The sequence below is a fragment of the Echinococcus granulosus genome, assembly GCF_000524195.1.
Source record: "Echinococcus granulosus chromosome Unknown EG_S00108, whole genome shotgun sequence".
Lineage (NCBI taxonomy): Eukaryota > Metazoa > Platyhelminthes > Cestoda > Cyclophyllidea > Taeniidae > Echinococcus > Echinococcus granulosus.
Genome location: NW_020170488.1, coordinates 200,389 through 209,940, shown reverse-complemented (window position 1 = coordinate 209,940; position 9,552 = coordinate 200,389). Strand labels below are relative to the sequence as shown.

The 9,552-nt window shown below is 48.8% G+C and overlaps 2 protein-coding genes across 2 annotated transcripts in view; one reads left to right on the top strand and one right to left on the bottom strand. All coding sequences in view use genetic code 11, as the record gives it.

Moving 5' to 3' along the window:
• Positions 1–8,522, top strand: part of EGR_08510 (Collagen alpha-1(IV) chain) — a gene marked incomplete at both ends in the record, with an annotated part of 26,292 nt that extends 17,770 nt beyond the window's left edge. The window contains 20 exons of the mRNA XM_024497759.1: positions 506–688; positions 775–828; positions 1,158–1,277; positions 1,602–1,953; positions 2,036–2,185; positions 2,257–2,435; positions 2,509–2,706; positions 2,782–2,992; positions 3,071–3,241; positions 3,314–3,421; positions 3,519–3,641; positions 4,242–4,376; positions 5,274–5,408; positions 5,518–5,661; positions 5,736–6,043; positions 6,116–6,659; positions 6,733–6,837; positions 6,917–7,457; positions 7,761–8,022; positions 8,232–8,522. Coding sequence (XP_024347845.1) covers positions 506–688; positions 775–828; positions 1,158–1,277; positions 1,602–1,953; positions 2,036–2,185; positions 2,257–2,435; positions 2,509–2,706; positions 2,782–2,992; positions 3,071–3,241; positions 3,314–3,421; positions 3,519–3,641; positions 4,242–4,376; positions 5,274–5,408; positions 5,518–5,661; positions 5,736–6,043; positions 6,116–6,659; positions 6,733–6,837; positions 6,917–7,457; positions 7,761–8,022; positions 8,232–8,522 — 4,314 coding nt within the window. The remainder of the gene's footprint in view (positions 1–505; positions 689–774; positions 829–1,157; positions 1,278–1,601; positions 1,954–2,035; positions 2,186–2,256; positions 2,436–2,508; positions 2,707–2,781; positions 2,993–3,070; positions 3,242–3,313; positions 3,422–3,518; positions 3,642–4,241; positions 4,377–5,273; positions 5,409–5,517; positions 5,662–5,735; positions 6,044–6,115; positions 6,660–6,732; positions 6,838–6,916; positions 7,458–7,760; positions 8,023–8,231) is intronic.
• Positions 8,523–8,966: 444 nt separating this feature from the next.
• Positions 8,967–9,552, bottom strand: part of EGR_08509 (Speedy protein A) — a gene marked incomplete at both ends in the record, with an annotated part of 9,122 nt that continues 8,536 nt past the window's right edge. The window contains one exon of the mRNA XM_024497758.1: positions 8,967–9,076. Coding sequence (XP_024347844.1) covers positions 8,967–9,076 — 110 coding nt within the window. The remainder of the gene's footprint in view (positions 9,077–9,552) is intronic.

Here is a 9,552-nt window from a genome sequence, read left to right as displayed (position 1 = left end):
CTTAATTGTAATTTGTGAAATATTTAGGAAACGTTTCAAACCTTTGATATGACCATAGGGCGAGAAAGGTCGTCCTGGCCCACCCGGACCTGTTGGACCAATGGGACCCTCTGGCGACCGAGTGAGTGTTTTCGCGCTAGATTTTGGCCAACCATAGAGCAGTATTCGTTATCAACGCAACAGGCCCCCATGTGATTGGGGCGATTTAATAAAATAATTTTGGCCATAAAATTATTGAATTTAGCAACAACATTAAAAGATCTTGGATGACGTTTTCTTCAAAACTCTGATAACTGTTTCACCGTTGCGCAAATTTGTTAGTTTTTTTCTAATTTTCTTAACTTACAAGCTTTTAAGCTTTATGATCATCTTTTTTATATATAAAAAAGTGACTGATTGGACAAAATCTTTCACGATTTCAACCAGTGTGATTCCAACAGAAAAGCGGAAGCGGACGGCTCACCCAGATGAGCTAAAGATTCAACGTTTCAATTTATTTGATTAGGGTCCCAATGGACAAATAGGGCTTCCCGGTCCGCCTGGCGATCCTGGCGATCCACTAGTCGACAATGTACCAATCAAGGGTGAGCGCGGTCCCCCTGGTGACCCCGGTGATCCTGGTACTGACTGCGAGACTTCCACACTCCTTCCTCCACCGATCGATACTCAGGGACCTGTGGGGGATCGCGTGAGTCCTAGTTTGATCTGACACATCGTTATCGTTACGTCTTGAAGTAAATAAAGTCATTTCATGGGCATTTTTTAATTTTTTAGGGGGATCCAGGTTTAAAGGGCTTCCCTGGAGTTAAAGGTGATCCCGGAGACAGGGTGAGTAAAAATTGCTTCAGGAAGACCGTTCCTTTGAAAGGCTAAATATTATTCTGCCCTTTCAAATACCTAGGGTGTTACTGGTCCAACGGGAGAACGCGGTGCTAAAGGTCAACCTGGAGTTGCTGGACCTCCTGTAAATTGATTCGTTTTTAGGTCTATTAGTTCTCCAAATCGTGATACCTGTAAACCTTGACCTCTCTGTGTTACGTAGGGTCCCAAAGGTGAAAAAGGACGACAAGGGGCTACCGGCGCGAAGGTGAGTGAAATTGGCATCTTTGAAGGTGGAAAGTTCCTCAATGTCTGTTGAACTCATTGTGAAATCATAGGGTTCTCGTGGTCGTGACGGTCTGATCGGTCCAAGAGGTCCTCCTGGTCCCAAAGGTCTCCCTGGTGAACCTGGAGAAGACGGTCTTCGTGGTCCTCCTGGTGAACCAGGTCCCCCAGGCGTAAGTACAATGCTTTCTTGGTCTATGGTTGGTTATGTTCAGTCCGAGTGGGTCTTCCCAGGTCTTGTTGTAAAAATTTGACTTAAAATGACCCATTAATGGATCACTTTTGAAATCCATGCCTTTTGTATTGTTTCCTCTAGCACTAGCAATGATTTTATCTGAGTTACCTCTGAGGACGTCATCATAACTAAAATTGCGATTGTAGCTCTATTATAAATATACAGGACAGCCGAGGGACCGGAGGTACTGACGACATTAGCAGAGTCCAGTGCCGTCGCGGAAGAGACCAAATCGTTTAAGTCAAGCATAATCCGTTTATAGGGTGATAGCATCTGCACGGGTATTCTCCCCGGCCGACCAGGAGAACGGGGTTCACCCGGCGAACAAGGTCCCCGGGGTCCCCCCGGCCGTGAGGGTTTCCGTGGTGAACCCGGTCCTAAGGGCTTCCGAGGTCCCGCCGGTCTGATCGGTGACACCGGTCCCGACTGTCCGATCGGACCCTCTGGAATTCGTGGACCCAAGGGTGACCCCGGGCCACCTGGAAGGGATGGCCCCAAGGGCTACCAAGGTCCCACTGGAGAGGAGGGTCTTCAAGGAGATCCTGGTGAACCTGGACGAGGCATCCGTGGTCCTCCTGGTGATCCTGGAGAACAAGGTCCTGATGGTCCGAAGGGTGAGTTGAAAAGTCGACTGAAGCGGTAATTTTTGCATGTGATAACATTGCCAATGCCTTTTCTCCTCTGTTCTCCGTACAGGTGTCCGTGGTCCGAAAGGTGTTAAGGGTCCACGCGGTCTCCCCGGAAATATAGGAACTGGGCGTCCAGGACCGCCTGGTGACAAGGGTGAGAAAGGTCTTCCAGGTCTTGATGGAAAACCAGGCAAACCAGGTCCCAAGGGTGAACAAGGTGATTGCTAAGAACCGAGGAATAGCTTGCATGTTTTCATAGTCTAAACTACTTTCTCCTTTTGTAACAAGGTCCTCCCGGTGAACCCTGCAATGTCTGCAAGCCTGGACAACCGGGCCCGCGTGGAGAGAAAGGTGAACCTGGCTATGCTGGAGCGCCAGGTCAGCGTGGACGTGATGGACCACCCGGAGAACGTGGCGAACCTGGATCTGTTGGTAACCAGGGTCCGCAAGGACCTCGTGGCATTGAAGTAAGTGTAGTTCGGCTCCGGATTATTCATTGTCTCCTCTGCCGACATACTTGAAAGTGTTGCCTTCCTCCAGGGTGATCCTGGTGAGCGTGGTCTGATGGGACCAAAGGGTATTAAGGGTGTTCCTGGGGCCTCCCGTGTTGACTATATAGACACCATCAAAGGTGAGAAGGGATACCCCGGTCTTCCTGGTCCTGAAGGTGAGAAAGGCTTCCGGGGGCCTGCTGGCGAACGTGGACAACCTGGCGGACCAGGACCTGTGGGAGAGCCTGTTAGTCAATAAAACTGGCTTCATTTTTCAACCCTTTCTACTCGAATCCTGATCTTCATGTTTTGTACACTACAGGGTGAGCAAGGTGAAGCTGGACCCACTGGAAGTCCAGGTCCGAAGGGCCGTCGTGGTGAGAGAGGTCCCAAGGGCCGACCCGCTGGCATGGTTTTAGGCATCAAGGGTGAAAAGGGCAGACCTGGAATGCCGGGACGTCCTGGACCTCTTGGTGATGCCGGTGACCCTGGAAATTGTACTGTTCTTGTCCAGAGAGGCGAAAACATGACCAGTGAGCAGAACCAGGCAAAAGAGTAGAAAGAAATGCATCCTCAGAATTGATGGAATCATATTTTTGCTTCCTTTTCAGCTGAACGAGGTGAAGTGGGACCAAAGGGTGATCGTGGTGACCGAGGTGTTCCTGGAGAGCCTGGCAAACAGGGCATTCAGGGACCTCCTGGTGATGATGGAAGACGCGGAAGTAAAGGTCAGCCTGGTTCGCCTGGACCTGCAGGTCCGAAAGGACTTATGGGGCCACCTGGTGAGTTTTAATCTGCTTTACATCACTCAAACATTGTCGACCTCTATCAGTGAAAGGTACTTTCGTTTACAGGTGATGTTGGCGAACCTGGCGAACCTGGACCGGAAGGCCGACGCGGATTGCCTGGACCGCCTGGACCGAAAGGAAAAGTTGGTCCTCCTGGAGATGTTGGACCGCGAGGTAAGATAATGAATTGGGATAAGAATGTGTTATAACTTTGAGAGGGACTGGTTGTATGATGCCCTGTTACCATCCAAAGGTCCAAAGGGCTTTAAAGGTCCACCGGGTCGACCAGGGATTGGTATTAAGGGTGCTGAAGGACCTCCAGGCTTCGATGGACCCAAGGGTGAAGCTGGTGAACCTGGACCTACAGGACCGCCAGGTGATGCTGGTGAACCGGGTGAGTGTAACTGCCTCTCCTTGTTAACTTTTTAATAGAGTACTCTATCTGCATCATATACATGTGACCCCAAGAGGTCTCCTTACCTAAGCTTCCACGACACGTAGGAATTATTGCATTTATAATAAGGATGTAGGGAGACATTATTACGGTCAAACAAACCTGAGCCTGTCATACGACTAGCTTCCATCTGACCTGATGACTATCATCAGAGTAAATTGATGCGCGGAACTTGTCCTCAAATCCCATCGGCCCTTGGGAAAGTAATAGGGGCTCTGGTACTGATTCCTGAAGACGCGAGAATGGCAGGTGAAGAGGCTGTTGGAGGGTTGAAAGTGAGAGTTGGAACGGTCTATGTACAGTGTCTAAGGGTGAGTACCTAAGCAGACGACAGAAATACGTTTGATCTCGACACTTTATTTGTTGTCATCAGATCCACCATTTCTTCAGTTGTCTAGATTCTATTTCAGAAGTCGCATTATCCTGAAAGGCAGAGTTGGAACATTTCAAAGAATCCCTACTGAAAAGTTTACGACTAGATAGAATCATTTTAATACGAGGTCTGTATAATGCATTTTTCTCTCTTCCGTCTACCTAAAGGTGACCCCGGAGAACTTGGACTCCCAGGCATTCCTGGACCTACGGGCCCCAAGGGGGATCGGGGTGAACCTGGCCCTAGTGGTGGGCAAGGCATTCCCGGTGCTCGCGGTGATCCTGGCGATCCTGGACCCCTTGGTGAGTCTAAACCACTTTGTACTAACAGAACATGTTCAGACGTTCAGACATTTCCCAATTCTGTCATAAATAATGGTATTGAAGAGATGGGAGATTCTAAATGATCTGGATCTATTCAACTGTAGCAGGTGCCTACGATCATGTGTGCTGGTCTTTAATTATATTGCCTACTTTCCTAGACAGTAGGATTTTTTTCACAATAAAACTTAAGAATGACTGAGATTAGCTGGTACAATACTACTTATTTAATCATAAGGTGATCAAAAAATCTAATACACTTCTTGATATAGGTCGCTACAACTGCGTGGAAATGCATCAGTTCGCTATCGACTCTTTCCACGTTGTTTGGAGAAAAGTTTTTTGGAAACAGCTAGGGCCAGCCAACTCGTCGAAGGAAAGGACATTTCCTTCATATAACTTAGGACTTCCAACACCATAGAGCATTAAATTGGGTAGAGCGGGAGATACCGCCTTATCCTCGTCCTGTGTATTTTCTTGATATTCCTCCAAGCCTCAGCAATAGGCAGTCACATGAATGTGGGATAGAATGGACAGTTGAAGTAGGAGCAGAGGTGGTTGAGGATGGATATTTGTAATTTTGCTACACAGATTGCGTAGCAGAAAAGTGGAAGTGGTACTTTCTGCAGTCATCCAATTTTTGCAACGAAAACAGTCCGGATGTATTAGGCCAACTTACGTCTTTAGTAGACCAGTTGTGTGTCTGAGTCCTGAAGCTTCTTCATTCTGCATTTATCTGATCGGAAGATGTATCAATGAGATTTCATTGAAATTGTTATAAAATGAAATCGATTTACTTATTGGAGCGTCAGAACTGACATAAAGAACTATTATTTTCGATCAGAATGGATTACTTATAATTGTTTCGCTGTCTTCTAGGTCCTCCTGGCGAACCTGGCGAAGCTGGTGATCCCGGAACCTGTGTTGGTATCCCACAAAAGGGTGACAAAGGTGATAAGGGTGATCGAGGTCCCCTTGGACCTATGGGACGTCCTGGACCCATTGGTGAACCCGGTGAACGTGGATCCCCTGGACCTGAGGGACTTCCAGGCTAGTTGGATAGGGGATATATAAGATATTAAGGTATTCAACGTGCTCATCTTCCACTTTTCCTCCCCTTTAGGACCCAAAGGAGTGATGGGACCACGTGGGCCAGTTGGTTTACCTGGACCTGAAGGACCTGTTGGTGAGCCTGGAGATCAAGGGCCCCCAGGTCCAGAAGGGCCCAAGGGCAGGCCTGGGCCGCGTGGACCTCCAGGACCCATGGGTGTGTTATTCAAGTATTACTTTTGTATATCCTAAAAGCCTTCTGGATCATCAACTTTTCCCAATCAATTTTAGGACCACAAGGAGAACAAGGTGCTCCTGGAGAACCTGGTCCAGAGGGCGATCCAGGTCCTGACATGATTGGAGTCCCAGGAGAGTCTGGGGATCCTGGTGAACGAGGACCCCCAGGACCAAAGGGTAGTATTGGTCGTCCAGGCCGACGCGGTCCGAAGGGTGAGCCTGGGCCCGATGGAGTTGGTATTCCTGGCGTAAAAGGAGAGCGTGGAGAGCCAGGAGACAAAGGTCTTCCTGGTCCTTCTGGACAGTCTGGTGGAATCGGTGAGAAGGGTGAACGTGGTCCTCCTGGTGAACAAGGTGACCGGGTGAGTCCGATTCATAAAAAATTAACATCCTTTCGTTAAGACTTTTTAACAAGATGAAGTGGGCTTCCTTAGGGTGAAGATGGTGATCAGGGACCACGGGGATCTCCAGGACCACAAGGTCCTGTCGGCTTTGATGGTCGTCGAGGTCCCAAGGGAAGACCGGGTCTTCCTGGACCGAAGGGTGAAAAGGGAGCTCGTGGTGATCCTGGCGACGTTGGTGCAATCATTCAAGGACTTCCTGGTGAAGTCGGTGATGAGGGAGAACGTGGACCCCCAGGCCCACAGGGCTTGAAGGGTGAACAAGGACCTCCCGGCGAAGAGGGACCTCCAGGACCAATAGGAGAGCCTGGACCTCAAGGCGAACGTGGCGATCCAGGACCCAAGGGAGAACGCGGAGAGGTGGGGCCTGATGGACCTTTTGGTTATCCTGGACCGCAAGGTGAGAAGGGTCTTCCAGGTGATCGCGGGCTTGAAGGAGAACAAGGTCCCATAGGGCCCTCTGGCGATCCCGGGTTTGAAGGACCTCCTGGCCGCTGTATTCCCGGTCCTTCCAGCCAGAAAGGTGAACCTGGCCCCGTTGGACCCATGGGACCTACTGGTGAAAAGGGCCTTCCTGGTTAGTGCAGCATGAGGCAGGTCATCTTGCTTTGAACTGAGAGTGATAATGACGCTGAAATTTTGATTGACAGGTCTTCCCGGCAAGGTTGGAAAGCAGGGTCCTCCTGGTATTCCTGGACGTGGAATTCCCGGTCCACCTGGAGACCGTGGTGATATTGGTTTTCCTGGTCCTGATGGTATGTTGGACGGAATTTATTGACTTACCCATAATTTCTATCGACTATAATGATCTTGATAATTCGGAACTTTTTACAGGTCCTAAAGGTGAAAAGGGCGATAAAGGCGAACCTGGAGAATCTGGTTTACGTGGCCCAAAGGGTCGACGAGGTCCAGCAGGCCCAAGAGGTGATCGTGGAGACCCGGGTCCCAATGGTATGGATGGACGTCCGGGTGAGCCGGGAGATTCTGGGCCAGATGGTGCTCCCGGTGCCGATGGAGAACCTGGACGTCGTGGAATCGACGGACGCCCGGGAAAGAAGGGTGTCAAAGGTCTTCCTGGCCTCCGTGGTGATCCCGGGGATATGGGTCCTGTTGGTGATGAAGGGCCTATGGGTCCGATGGGACCACCTGGAGAGGATGTAGATGGCATAGCAGGTCTCAAGGGTGATAAGGGTGAGCCCGGAAGACAAGGACCTAGGGGACTGGTTGGAGAACAAGGTCCACCTGGACTCGATGGGCTCAAGGGAGAACGAGGCATAACTGGTGAACCGGGAGTTCAACCCGGGACCAATGGGAGAAAAGGGCAATATGGGACCCAAGGGGTCCCGTGGCGAGACTGGATATCAAGGTCCAGTTGGTGACCGCGGTCCCACTGGACCTCCTGGTCCTCCTGGACCCACTGGACAAGTGCTGGCAAGCACCTATCTCTTCACTCGCCACTTCCAAGATCCCAGCGCTCCTATAGAATGTCCGGCTGGGTCTCAGCGCATCAGTGAGGGTTTCAGTTTTGTTATGGCTAATGGAAATGGTGAACTTACCACTATGGATCTTGGTACGTCTATAATTAATTTGTTGATTCATTTCACTGCCTGAAGCTCGAGGGTTAATTAAATTCCTTTCTACCAACAGGTTCTCATAGCTCTTGTCTGCCAATGTTCAGCATCATGCCGTTCTTCCAGTGTCTTCGCGATGGAAGTTGTCAATTGGGAGTGAGAGCTGATAGGTCCTATTGGCTGGCTACAACGGAGCCGCTACCAATGATGCCACTGGACGTGAGTGCTGTACGTCAGAGGGTGGCTCGTTGTGTTATCTGCGAAGCTCCAACACAGGCCTATGCCTTCCACAGCCAGACAAGCAATCTGGATGATGTGCATTGTCCGGAGAACTGGATTGAAATCTGGAATGGATTCAGTTTCTTCATGGTGAGACCCAGTTTTCTCTGAATTCAAAAGCGCTAAGGACAACCAATTTGGATCAAGCTTCGCAAGGTTACTGAAGGACTAAATTGTTGGCAATAATGGATACAAGAGATGTGACTAGCCTTACTTAGTAGTTTAGAGCTTAAGTATTAGGTTTTGAAGGATAATGTGACAGCTGACGCTTAATTGTCGGTTGAAACGATGATTTGTAGCACACAGCCGGTCATGGAGGTGGTGGTCAGCAGTTGTCCTCGCCAGGCAGTTGCCTGGAGCACTTCCGTTATGCTCCACTGTTGGAATGCAACAACGGAATGAGTCTGTGCAACTACTGGAGTGACGCGAAGGCCTATTACCTGCGCCATGTCCAGAACACCACGTCCTTCCAGAAGCCTCAGGGCCAATACATGCGCGAGATCACCTATGGGGACCGAGGTGTTCTGCGCGAGATCAGTCGATGTCGAGTGTGCATGCGACAGCGCTATGAGTACTTCCGACGACGATAAAAGGGACATCAACTCGCCCATCACTTCACAATGCCTCATCCCCTCCTGTTTCCTTGCTCTCCTCCAACTTCTCCCCCTTCAACCCTTCTCTTCTATCCGCTCCTCTCCTCCTTAGCGAATATATATTTTTGTTCCTTGATGTGAAATTAGGCATTCTTCTGCATGTGAAGTGGGTGTTGGACATCTCGCCCTTCCCACCTAGTCAATTTTCTCTATTTTTAAACGTAGACCTCCGTTCCAATAGTATGATTTTCTTACATGCTTTTTCAATCCTTCTTGATCTTACTAATGCACCCACTCCCACTCCAAATCCTCTTATGTTCTTCAATGTCTCTGTGATTATAAAATGTGTTGTTGATAGTGACTTTGATGCAATAAAACCCTAGTAATATCTCTGTTAACACCACGTTTTCAAAAAATTGTAGCAGTGTTGGCCTTGTGAGATCAGAACTGGGATGCTTGACCTGTGCTAGACAAAGTTCGCGCAAACTCGACCCAAGGCAGCTTCAAACAGATTCGTTTTGGGCTGTAAAGGGCGGCCTGGTTAAAGATAACTGTAAAGATAAATGGTAAGGGTTCACACTAAATGCAATAACAGTTTACTAAAATCAGCAAGATAGAAAGTGTCAATATAAAAGGCGAATCAAACAGCGTTTTGTACAGGCCAAGTGGTACGTGCACCAAACCGGTTATACAGCATTTTGAAAAACGTAACAGGGGGATGAAAGACGTATAAAAGTGCATCATTACAGGTTACAGAATTTCGCATCACCAAAAACTTGGTCGACTTCAAGTCACTCTTCTCCAGCCACGAAGCTTTCTTCCTTATTTTTTGCTAAAAAGTAGGGGACCATACACTACTACGACAACTATTTGACTAAATGCATCTATTAGGAAACCTCATCGTTCACTGTTGACCAAAAATAAGTTTAGGTTATCCACAAAGCTACCATTTCTATCGATAAAGAGGCCACTTTTAATCACAACAGCCACTATAATTACAAAAATACACCAAAAACTAGGCACAATG